The sequence below is a fragment of the Notothenia coriiceps genome, unplaced genomic scaffold, assembly GCF_000735185.1.
Source record: "Notothenia coriiceps isolate Sejong01 unplaced genomic scaffold, NC01 NC01_scaffold00037244, whole genome shotgun sequence".
Taxonomy (NCBI): domain Eukaryota; kingdom Metazoa; phylum Chordata; class Actinopteri; order Perciformes; family Nototheniidae; genus Notothenia; species Notothenia coriiceps.
This window is the reverse complement of record NW_011369945.1, coordinates 17,175,069-17,187,744: the sequence shown is the minus strand read 5'-3', so window position 1 is coordinate 17,187,744 and position 12,676 is coordinate 17,175,069. Positions and strand designations below refer to the sequence as shown.

At 41.8% G+C, this 12,676-nt stretch overlaps 1 protein-coding gene across 5 annotated transcripts in view; it reads right to left on the bottom strand.

The window, feature by feature from the left end:
• Window positions 1–12,676, bottom strand: part of rbms3 (RNA binding motif, single stranded interacting protein) — a 265,018-nt gene that overhangs the window by 111,755 nt on the left and 140,587 nt on the right. For all 5 annotated transcript variants that reach the window (XM_010793775.1, XM_010793774.1, XM_010793779.1 and 2 more), the window contains one exon: window positions 16–107. In XM_010793775.1, coding sequence (XP_010792077.1) covers window positions 16–107 — 92 coding nt within the window. The remainder of the gene's footprint in view (window positions 1–15; window positions 108–12,676) is intronic.

Here is a 12,676-nt window from a genome sequence, read left to right as displayed (position 1 = left end):
TTAAACACTTCTTACCTTGGCCATTTGGGCCTGCACCCCGGTGGCTTTGAGAGATGACACGGCCTTCTGTGCTGCACCTGGGCTGTCAAAATCCACAAAGCCATAGCCTGCAGAGAAAAGAAGAAAGGGAGAAGCAGACAGAAGAAGAAAAGACAGGCATTAGTACAAAAAAAAATAGGCAGATGACTAACAAGGAGAATGACAGGCACTTGGTAATTGTAGCAGTAATAGGTTGGTAACATGACTACAGAGGCTGCCAGTTCTCATATCTAGTGAGCACTACATTGTTTGATAATTAGCGACAGTGACGTTCATAGGGGGAAGCTATGCATCTTAATTAGTAGCATGGATGAGCGATTTTGTAATAACAAACCCCGGCACCCTGCCCACCTCTAACTCCACGCATACACTGACACACATATGCAAACGCCAACACAGATAAACACACTTCTGCACAAACATGAAACACACATGCACTGGGCGCCGGGCACATTGAGAACCAGAACATCACTGGTGTAATTCCATTGAGAAGACAGATTCATAAACATATCATTAAAGTCCATCATTTATATTCCATGTTTAATGAAATATTACACACGTGTAAACAATCAATTAATTCTTCAGAGAGTTTTCTCTTGTTCAGCTTTTTTGATTTTCAGAGACTGCCCACCTCGCGTTCCCCAACACCCGGCGCATTAACACAGCCCCATTTCACATCCGTTATAATCCTCTCCCCGGTGACAAATCTCTCAAAGGTTGACGGCACAACAGAAATGCTGCCATTTCTCTTTGTCTCTCTCAAATCCATTTCTCCTACGAATAAACACTCACTCTGTCCACCTTCCCTCTGTCTCCGTCTCTCTCTGTCTCCAATACAGTCACAATGTCTCTCTCCCTCATATTTTCCCTGACATTAACAAGCACCAGCCCCCATCTGGAAATTCATCACCCGAGGAAAGCGTAGGGAATGAAATCTGTGGCTGTGATTTATGAGTTATTGTGATCCCGACGTTCCCCGGGATGTATCGGAGACGGGGGTCACGTCTGTGTTAATTAAAATTTGGTGGGGGATTAAAAGCAGTCAATGGTGCCCTATGATCCACTGTTTCAGAGGGAAAGTGTAATTAGAAAAGGATAATGGGTGTGAGGTAGGGGCAGACTCGCCGTCGTGGTTTCCCCCATCGTGTTAGGAGCGTTTATGTCTTAACACCCGTATGAGCATTCACACAACCGCGTAACACCTTATGGGCTCACCATGCGTTTCTCTCATACCAACATCTCACTTTCCGAGAGATTCGAGGTGTGTGTCTGTGTGGTGGTGGGGGGTTGTGGTCATTTTCCTGTCGGGTGGAGGTGAAGGAGTGTGGAGTAATGTGAAAATCATAACCTGTGGCGGAGGAGAAATCGAGTGCAAGGACTGATTAATGGCCAGCTGTTAGAGTGGGGCTGAGAGGGGTGGGTCTTTAATTGTGGAAATATGAAGAGCCAGAGCAAAAGGATTCAAATACAGGCGATAGTCAGAGAAATGTAGCCTTGGTTTAAAAATTAATGATTTCTTAAAGCAGACAAAAAGTAGAATGTATTGATTGATCATTTTTCTTACAAGGTTACATTTTGCTAGTTGTTATTTGATAACTTAAACAAAAGAAAAACTTGATTCACCATTTGTTTTTTAAAACAAAGCATACTTTTGTCCCTTGTTGTGTGGTATCCATGCAGATATTTTAATGGATTTTTTTGGCCAGGTTTTTAGCTACTGAGATGTCTGCCTTCACGATAATACAAAGAATGTAAATTGAATTTTGGTGCGGTGAAATAAAAGCAGTGTGTCTTTTCCGAGACAGTCTCCATGTACCTGTGGCTAATTCACCGACCACACTATGAACCATTTCCTGAGACTACAGGTTGATGACAAACTACCAACATCAATTGTATTTGTAAGATGTGGGGCCTCCAGAACTACTGTAACAACTTTACTATGCCTTGGTAGTTAATGTTAAGTTGGTGGAACTCTACCGAAGGTAAAACACTAAATTAATTGTATTTATTTAATAATTGATATGATGCTGGAGTTCTGTGTAAAGGACAATCCATATGCAAAGATGTTATTTGGTGTTGTCTTCAAAAATAATCTAGAACATTTGAGTAAGGCCACATGTTAAGCTTTACCAAACAATTGCCTTATATTGAATATATTAAAAAAACATTGCTGTTATTTTCCATAAACTCCTCTTTGAGCCAATTTCTGACGGTAGCAGACAAGAACAGTTAGGTTTGAAGATGCTGTCTTCTCATTTCCTGTACCCCTTTCCTCCAAAACCTCCCATAGGTTATAGTTAGGTTGGGATCGTGAAGCCTATAGCATATGATTCACCCCATGTTTTAATGCTAAGTGGCACCTTTTAGAAAACTCATTTTATATCCAGGATTTTCTCTTTATTTCTTCACTCCTCTGTTCACAGGCGGAGTTGGACAGGCCTACTGTTTTTGGGAAGACACTTTTCTGTTGAATCTTTCAAGGCAGTTTTAAAGTGAGCCAAAAACAAAATTCCATTTTCCTGAGCTGCTCTGAGATGGAAGTAGACAACTCAGAGATGGATCTTTCAAAAATAATGAATAAAAGAAAACTCCCTGCTTGGCTATTTACCACCAGAGGTAAATGCTTTTTTAGAATGTGGGTAATCTAACCCTTTTTAAACACAATTAAGACAGCTAAAGCATTATCTTTAGATTTAAGAACATATTAAAAGCACATTAAGAGAACCATAGAGATTTGTACCAAGTCCCTCTGAGCAATGGCTGCTTCTCTTTAATAATCAGAATATTCTAATGGTAGATACCTGGGACTCCAAATTACAAATTTAATATTCAACCCGCTCCCACATGGAGTGCACTCGTAAAACTTTCAAAAGGATAAGGATTTTAGAGAATGCTGACCTATATTCAGACAGCTCTGAATGGAGAAAGAGTGGAGGGGGTGGAAGAGAGGAAGAGAGGGGGAGAAAGGGCAAATATAAAAAGGAAATGCTGAGAGAGGAAGGGGGCTATTTTAGGGTCAGCACACTGCATTGGCAATTGTCAGTTGCCTGCAGAACAGATCCAGTTGGCTCCTCCCCTGTGCAGTTATTAGAGCCGATACATGCATAATGATCCTATAAGGTTGATGCTGATCTGTAGTCAAAGGGTAAAACTGTTAAAGGCTTGTTTTGTTGGAAAAAAAATAACCAAGGGACAAGGAGACAGTGTGAGTGTGTATGTGCTGATCAGGCAGAATGCTTGTGGAGGTTATTGGAAAGTCAGAATATTTGTATGAGATATGAATGCTTTTGATAATGATGGTACATATTGCACCTTTTCTTTTTTTATGTAAATGGACCAGGGATAGAGTCGGTTTTGTCAAAATAAACAGCACTTTGGTCAACTCTGTTGTTTTTAAATGGGCTCTATATATAAAGTTAGATTGGATTTGGCAATTGTTCTTAGGAGAGACACTACACGTGTTATTGTATAAATAAAGATAATACTACCTGGCCAAGTAAGCATATCTGAATACTATCTGTGGTGAGAGTGAGAAAATGTTTTTTTTATAATTATAGTTTTCATGTTGGTTAGAAATTGTGCAGAAGAAAACATTTATTTTGTTTTGTAGAAGTAACAGGGTCGAGACAACATCGCATCTCACCCTTTTAAACAACACACACACACAACTACACACAGATGCGTGCAGGAGACTGTTTCTGAAGCAGAATACACGCTGTACTCTTACAAAGCAGGTACTCTAGAGTTACCATCTCAAGTGGGATGCAGAGGGCAAGGTGTTGCTTTGAAGCCTCTGCAACAACACCAACATCCAATCGATAGCTGTCACTTAAAAGCAGCTCAAAGTGACTGACTGCACACGCGGTTGCTGATAATACTGTGTAGCTGCACACTAATGTGTACACACACACACACACACACACACACACACACACACACACACACACACACACACACACACACACACACACACACACACACTCTGGCAGGATGACACACAAGCACACACACACATGTGAGAGGGATAAAGAGAACATGAGCTGCCATATCATATTTCCTGGTCTGGCTACAACATGGAGCCTGTCAAGATAAAAGTACCATCTTCAATCAGTTACTACTGTACAGGATGATATTATGCTATCTCTGCTTCTACTCTCCTGAAGCCCCATTGACTGGTTTGTATGAATGTGTGTGTGTGATGCAGGATGTTCCCTTCAGAGGTGTAGAACTACAGTAGATGCCACCTCGGGCTAGGCTCTACACAAAAGTATTCAGTGAAGAGTGGAGATAAGGGACTCATTACAGTACGTGCATCGACGTATCAATCACCCATGCATCATTCATGCGCCGTCAAATTATGCTAATCCTAATTACTTCTAGGGAAATTACCATTCTTTATCTGCTAATAGTCTGGATTGTTTGGGGTTTCCTACCCACTATATCCACCACCGTTTCCCCCCAATATTTTCCACTTTTCACATTCTAATATTAGGCGCTAATGATCCCATTTTGCACAGCATACAATGGAATAATAATGCCTTAAGTATGAATAATGAATCAACGACAAGCCACGGAGCATTACAATGGCGGACGGGGCAAACAGTGTAATTGTTTACGTCCTTGTGAGTCATCAAGAGGAGGTCTGAAGCGGCTGTTGCACATGGGTGATTAATCATTGCGATTACACGTATGTTAATAATTCATACTTTGCATGTATAAAAGTAATTATGGTTAATGGGGGATATAGATGCGCCACACCATGGACAAATATGCATAACAATGCCTGTAATATAATTCTTATGATTCATGGTACAGCCATACAACTGCAGCATGTTCCCTCCCACAGTACGTGTGTTGTTCTGACCTCGTCCTGCCTTACGACTAAAGATGTGTGTAAAAAAAACATATTTGTAATTATTTGTATGTTTAAACTTATACTGCATGTACTGTAACTATGGTATCTGCTGACATCCTTGCTCAATGAATACATTTGTGTATACATAGTACATTATCTGATAAATGTGTTGCGAACAAACTTACTGTGTGTGTTTCAAGGAAAAAGAAAGCCAAATATTCACGACTACTTCTTCTTAAATGTTAAGCCTAGGGCGGTAGCTTAACATTTATTTGTGGATCATTTTATGAGAATTACATACTGAACAGTCCAAAAAAAAAGGTTTTAAGAGCACAGGGTGATTGGAATTGATTTTTTTGTAAAATCGACAGAACAAAGCCAAAGTGTGCATTTAATTTACGGAGAGGAAAAAGAATTTTCACATTCTCAAACTTGTACCAGCAAATATGATATTGTTTCCCCTGTAATAAATACATAAAACAATTACTTGATAAATAAAATGGTTGTTATTTTTCATTGCATCAATCAATTTATTGTTTCAGAACTACAGTAGTATATCCTAAAGCGCCGTTTCCTCTCTTTTATATATCACTGTATATTGAAGATCGTTGGGTTTAATTGGACTAAAACAATGTGATCCAGTCACCTAGGGGCCCTGGAATATTGGAGTCATTTTCTCCATTTACTGAAATGGATAATATGAATACATAAATAGTCAAACAAAAGCTTGGTTTGTAACATGTCCTCACAGAATCCAACAACCTAAAGACAAGAATGAAAAGGAGCTGTTGTGTATTTGTTGTTTATTTCTTGCACATTTATGGATGTCTTTGGTCAATTTGGGGGTTAGACCAGGCCTCCTGCCCTGCAGAGAGGGTGGGTGGTGGGTGTGGGAGGCTGCGGTGAGCTATGTTAACATTAAGGGGGGTTTTTAAATAGTGAGATGGCATCCATGACTAACTGCGGCCAAGTCAAGACCGCCTTGGTCACACTCCAAACCCAGAGGAGAGCATCCTCAGTGGGACTGCATTCCTCTGTCCTCAACCAGCAGCTGACTGATGATACATGGTGTGGCTTCACTCCACTAAACCATGCAGTGCTGTGTGAGTCAATGTGCGTCTGTGTGTTTATAAAATGGGTGTGTATGATTGATTGTGCGTGACCTTCAACTATCTTATTTGTGCATGTGCATATGAGGGTAAACGGGAGAATCATAAGTCTATCCGTCACTCGAAAGATCCCACAGAGAAACATCTGCATGTTTTTTTTAAGTCAATTGTAATAAATGTTAGGTTGTACAACATATGAGCCTTCTGACCACATCACTGGCGTCACAGCATTAACACCACAGAGAAGTAACAAGACAAACGGCAACACAGTGAAACTAAAACCTCATCTACATCTAACTTCCTATAAAATAAAACCGCTCTATGTCCATCTCCAAACAGATGGCCGCTCATAGCACTAACACATATGATCCTTGAGAGAAGACTCAATGATGAGGTTGAATTAGCAGAAACACATGACAAGCACATACTGCAGCTCTTATGAAGGAAATACAGGTCCCTCATTTACTCGTCCAGTGTAACTAACCTGGCTCCCCATTAGTTGTAAAATAACTCTCAGAGAGGTCTGTCCTAAGCATATTAGACACAGGCGAGGAGATAGTGGTACAGGCAATTAACTTATCAACCCTGCAACATGGATTTATAGCAAAGACATTCGTCTCGAGCTGAGGCAGCCAGCCTATTGGCCGTATTGTATTTCTTGTCATCTTCTCTCGCAGGTGTAGGAGTGTCCTTGTCAGAGAGCTGCAGTCGGGATCTGCAGAGGGCAAAGAGCCAGGGCTTGGGGCCAAGAAGGGCCACTGGCAGCTCATTGTGCCCAAGACAAGCTGAGCAGGAGGTGGAGAAATCGAATTCCTCATCCAATATGTGTGCAAATGTTACAGAGGAGCTGTGCACTGCAGCAATCGCACGCAGTGGATTGATGCATAGTTGCAAAAAGATTGGACGCTTAACATTCATGCAACCCTGATGCTAGCAACACATTTGCTCCTTTTCTGTAAATCTTACCAGTAAAACTAATATTATATTGACTACCAAATCCCACTATGGAGCTATTCTGGTAACACTGAAGCGTGGGTAAAATGTGAAATACTATGTTATATTGATATTGTCACAGGTCGAATATTAACAATTTCAACATATGGGCTCACAATAATGATTTCCTCTCCATCTCAGCATTTTTTTCCTTCGTTTTACTCATCATTTTTCTTGCTTTTCTTCCTTCTTTCCTTTGTTCTTTAATTAATTCATATCTATTCACACTCATTAGTTTTAGCACAGCACCATATGGCTTTCAGCTATAAATTCAGCATGACAGCTGAGGCACTATTTAAAATGTGTGTGTGTTAAAAGAGGTTTAGAGTACAGTTATGTTGAAATCTACATTGTGATGTTGAAAAGGATAACTTGAAAGATTGATTCTGGTTTCAGAAGACCAACTTATCTCCTATTTCTTCTGTCTTCTTGGAAATACTAAATTTAGCTCAAAAACATCAAAAGAGGCATTCAAAAATGGCATTTACACATTTAAAAAGTATCTACTCATTGTTCACATTCAATGATTTAAAGTAGCAGAATATAAAAACACTAAAAAACACTTCACCTGCAGAGAGATGGCCTTCATTCAGATCTGTAAATGAAATCACTGCTCACTTCGCTGGTAGTTCCATCAGCGTGCTAGCTTAATAGCAAAACCCGATGCGTTTGGTACAACATGTGAAGAGCCCTCATAAAAGGTTTGAGACCTGAAGGGTGTTAATTACTTGTCAAGAGGTTGTTAGAACGAGACCCGTGGCAAAAACACTGGGTGGCTTTACAGAATCCCCACACAGATACCTTAAAGAGAACACACACACAGACATGCGGAAACACGCACATGGACACACATGCGCGCACATCTCAGGTTAGAAAGTCACCTTGAATAGCTGCTCATTACGGCACCTGTTGATGTGCAAAAGCCACAAGCCATACTGTATAAACACCTTTACACAAAGAGCAGGTGCAGTCTTTTCAAACTTATTTTTCCCCTCACCTATAGAGTATCTATAAATACCTCCACTTCCATCATTCCAACTTAACATGCAGACATTTAGTATTCATGCAAGGGGCCATCTTTTGGCCCACCATGTCGTCCCCATTTGAGCGGCAGATTGTAATAAGTAATGTAATCATGTCAGTTTCTAGTCCCGAAGGCGCCACCATCGAGGCAAGGCTAAATATTTGAACAATGCTGGATCGATGGAAACCAAGCTCCCTCAAAACATGGAGAAAATCTCAAGGTAGGGACAAGGATTTACATCTGGACAAAGACAAAGCGTCCCATTCCCCTAAAGAACTATGCGGCGCATTTCGTTTCTCTTGCATTTGTTAGTCATTCATGAGGAACGGCCTGGCCGCCCCCAGCTAGCCTTCCTCTTCATTGCAGTTATGATTTATGCCTTCCTTAAATAATCAAGGGTATGATCATTAGTCAGGGGATGGGTGCAGGGGGCCAGGGTCTTGGCAGGTCGGTGGATGGCCGTATCTCTCGCCTTGGTTCCCCTGCCCTCCACGAGGATAAGAGATGACTGGAGAAACGCCACTTCACCTTCCGCCACCTTCCAAGACAAGGAAGGGAGATTTGGGATGTGATTGAGCCAATGACAAGAGAAGAAAGCCACTGTGGTGACAAACATCTGCAACAGATATTCCCAAGAGACTGTTTGTACTTCGTTGAAGTTCATTACAGATGTTTCTTTGTTCAGATCCAGAAGACAGACAGTCTACAATAACACTTCAGAAATGAACCAATCTCTTAAATTAGCAATGAATCCGAGTGCAAAAAAAGCTCATGGGAAACCTTGTTCTATTTTAGCGTTGTGATTCTGTGGTCTCTGGGTTTCACCTCTCCATGACCTCCAACGCACACACACACCAGATAATTAAAAATACACACAGATATACAGATGACGACCACACTGCATGCAAAAACAGCACAGGAAGTGGAAGGGTACAAAAGGTCAGAGCTCAAGGAATGCAGCGCTGATGGCCTCGCTGCTTCTATTTACGACATACTTGGCCAATCAGATGCCTACTTGGGGAATGGCCAACATGGAACTTAGTGGAATGGAGAAAAGAGGGGCAGGGGAGACGAGGGGGGAGGTAAAGTAGAGAAGAGGGATTCTTGTGTGCATGTGATTGGGGGCGTGCTAACAAAGGCTGCGGGTGTTATCCAATGAGGTTCTGCATGCTGAATCTGTCCAAATCAATGTGATTATCCCTCAGCTATTGCTAATTAGAGTCATTAATGCGCAATGCAAGCAGGAAACGGCACACACTTTCTCTCCCTTGCTCCTCCAGATGATCTCGCCTCTTTCTGGAATGGCTTTTAGGGGAATGAGGCATTTGGAAAAGGTCCGCTGTTGGCCACATTTCAGTCGAGATTCTCATCTGCACATAATTCACTTTCAAAGGGCAGAGGGGGCGGCAAAGAGAATCCTTAATTGCGCCAGCACCGTGTACAACATAGACAAATGTTTATATCTCAGCCCTCTAATGAGAAACCAATAACGGATGCAGAAAGCACTCTCTGCTCTCTCTCTCCCCTCCCCCCCATCCATCCCAACTCAAATACACAGATACACACGCACATGACAATGACAAACAGGCCTTTTTGGAGAGCGTCACCTCATTCATCATTAGCCCTTATGCTAGAAGTCATGCAATACTCCTCTCAGGCTCTGATGCAGCAATACATCTGTTTTTATACAATCTAACATTGCCTATATTTCTCCATTAGGCTGATCTTGTGGTAAGGGCATGGGCTGCTTCAGATTGCATTGGTCAAGCTCCTGACAGGCTTTTAAATTGCACCACACAGAGGATACATATGCAGCCCAGCTATGCAAAATGTATTCAGCATACAAAAGGCAAGGAGTATCACATTTCAAGAACATGTTGCAAGGACATTGCAGCAAATTCATTGGAACTATTAATTTCCCCCAGATGGGCATTCAATCAAAAATATACATTGCTTTTATAGTAACAATAAAACGTTTTGTAGTACTTCAAACATGATTCGAATTTGTTGGGACAAAGCAGGAAGTGAGCCTGTTTTACATCAAGTCACCCACATGATTAAAAGAGACAGTCATTCTTTCAAGATGCGAGTTTATGTAATGCACTTGTGAGTTTCTTAACATCCTCATACAAAATGGATGGCAAGTTACAGGGCAAAGAAATAAGCAACAATAAACACAAAGCCACCAGAGACTATCTTCTCATCTCATCCATCCCCCAGCAGTCAGTGCGGTGGTCCGGCGCGGCAGAGCGCCAGTCAGGCCGGTGAATCTCAACGCAGCCTTATCTCCCAGCGGTGGAGGAAGAAACGGAGGTCCTTTAAAAGGGCTGAGGTCATTTCCTCTGCCTCCGGGCTCTGGCAGGAAAAAAATAAAATGTCTCCATTCGGTCAGCCCTGCTTTATTTCAAATGCAGCCGCTGCCTTTTAAGAGGCCTCTGTGGGCACGGATGGCCAATGAGCGCTTTTGGGTTTCTGTAATCTATTCCCTTTCTCTGCCATCCTCAATCCATCACTGTGACTGTGATGCAGACCCCAACTCTCTGCTGTATTTTTGTGGTAAATGTGAAAGTCCACAGACAGATATATAGATAGTAGATGAGATCGAGTGAGAAAAAGGGAGAGAGAAGCGGTGTGAGAGTGCGGAGGAGCATGAGAGCAAAAGAAAGAGAGATGAAGAGCCTCCTCTTACCAACAGAGCTCGACAGTCCTAAAGCCCTCTCACAACTTCCTGTTCAATTCTCTCTGAACTTCCAAAGCATTTTTGAGTATTTATCGGCATGCACAGTTTATATGTGACTGTTTTTGTGCCCTTGCAAGAGCACAAAGAGCGTGTGTGTAGCTGGAAGGCTGTATGAGTGTGTCATAGAGTAAGGTAGGGAGCGAGGGAGTGAGTTAGCGCTGGCAAGATGGAGAGGCTCATTGAAAGGCCTGCGTGGTGCGGTGGTGGAGGAGAGCAGCCAGAAAAGGCAGACAGGCAGGCACACATGCTGTGATGTTAGGAAGAGGATTGATAGATCTGTTGCATGGCCACTGCTGCAGCCAGAGCCTCACACACCTCAGGCAGATGGATGAGGAGTGTGTGCGGGGGTACGATTAGTGTGTGTGCCCTTTGTGTTGGAGTGCATGGGAGAGGTGTGTAGTTTTTGTGATGTGGTACTTCAAACAGGGCTTTGCAGCACTTGTACACACTCGTGCATTGAATAGTATAGATAGATGTATGGCAGTGAAAGTGATTGTGTCTGCGTAGGCGCTATACCTGTGTTTTTGGTTTGTTTAACATGCACAACAAAATACGCATTTCTCCAACACCTGACCTCTAAGTACAGGAATAAGCGTCATCACTGTTTTTCTGCTTTTCCACATCAGGGAGCCTACACTCCCACGCTCACTATCGCAGCTCACATATCCACAGTGATCCAGCTTTCTATCATCCTTCTCATTTTCAATCAATTCTGTCTTTTCAGAGGTCTTTGATCGACACAGAAAATAAAACACCTCTGATATAAAAAGGTAGTAAACCACAACAAACGTTTTTCTTTTAAAGCATTAAGGATTTCTAGATAAAGTGTATTGGTACAGAGGGAATGCAAGTGTACATTAATATGTACATTTACATCCCTACAGTAGCCACATACAGTGTTATTTTAACTGTAGGCTAAGACGCCATCTAAACGCTATTGTACAGCTTACGCCAACAAATATGTCCAGGAGAACCTGTGAAGCCTGCTCCATGCTGGACCAGATTGATTTTGTAACATAAACACATTCTTTATGGGATGTAGTCTAAAAAACCTTAACAACTATCTTTAAATAGATCAGAAAAATACATTACATTTTTCTGATGCCAAGCACTGAGGTTTATAATACTATAAGAAATAATTTGACAATGCTGGCACTTGCCAGGTAGTTCACCATTTACAAATAAATCTGCCAGCTATGTCAGCTTGTGTGTATCAGATTGGCTGATAAGGCACCTGGTCAGCTGACATCATGTTGCAAGTGAAACGTGTTTTTGCAGGACAACTTTGCATCGTTTTGCCAGTTATTTGTGAACCCACTGTGTCCCCACAATGGACATATTCAAATGAATAAGGGGGCTGTTCTGTTCTATGTAATTATATGAAAATGCTTAACAGAGTGTCCGGTAGATTTTTCGTGAATTTTAAATGACCTTATGAGCAGAATAAATCCTACCGGTAATCTAATTCAAGGATGTATTTTACCATCATATTTACACCATGAGAAGAGTCTTTACTTTATATAAAGTGTTGTATCATTAAAATGAAACCGAGGGGACATCAGGGTAAATAAGTTAGTCAGCAGGTACAATCTCTGTTCCCCTCTGATGGATTTCCCCAGTCTGATTGTCAATCTTTCTCCCTGGCAGAAATGACCGGTCCCGACCTCTACTCTATGTCATTTTTCTCACGTTGTTTTTTGCCGTAAGCTCACTGAGCTGAACTAAACACAAATAACAGGAGGGGGAGGAGAGGAGGTGGAGCTGGAGAATAGAGCGATGCTCGCCGTGTGATGGCGGCAAAGCAGTGATAAGCTGCTGCTTTGACATTTAAACAAGTGTCAGGGTCGGGGGGTCAGATGACAGGAAACAATGCGTGACTAGATCAGGGCGATGTGGTGATTCCTCTTTGTCACGGT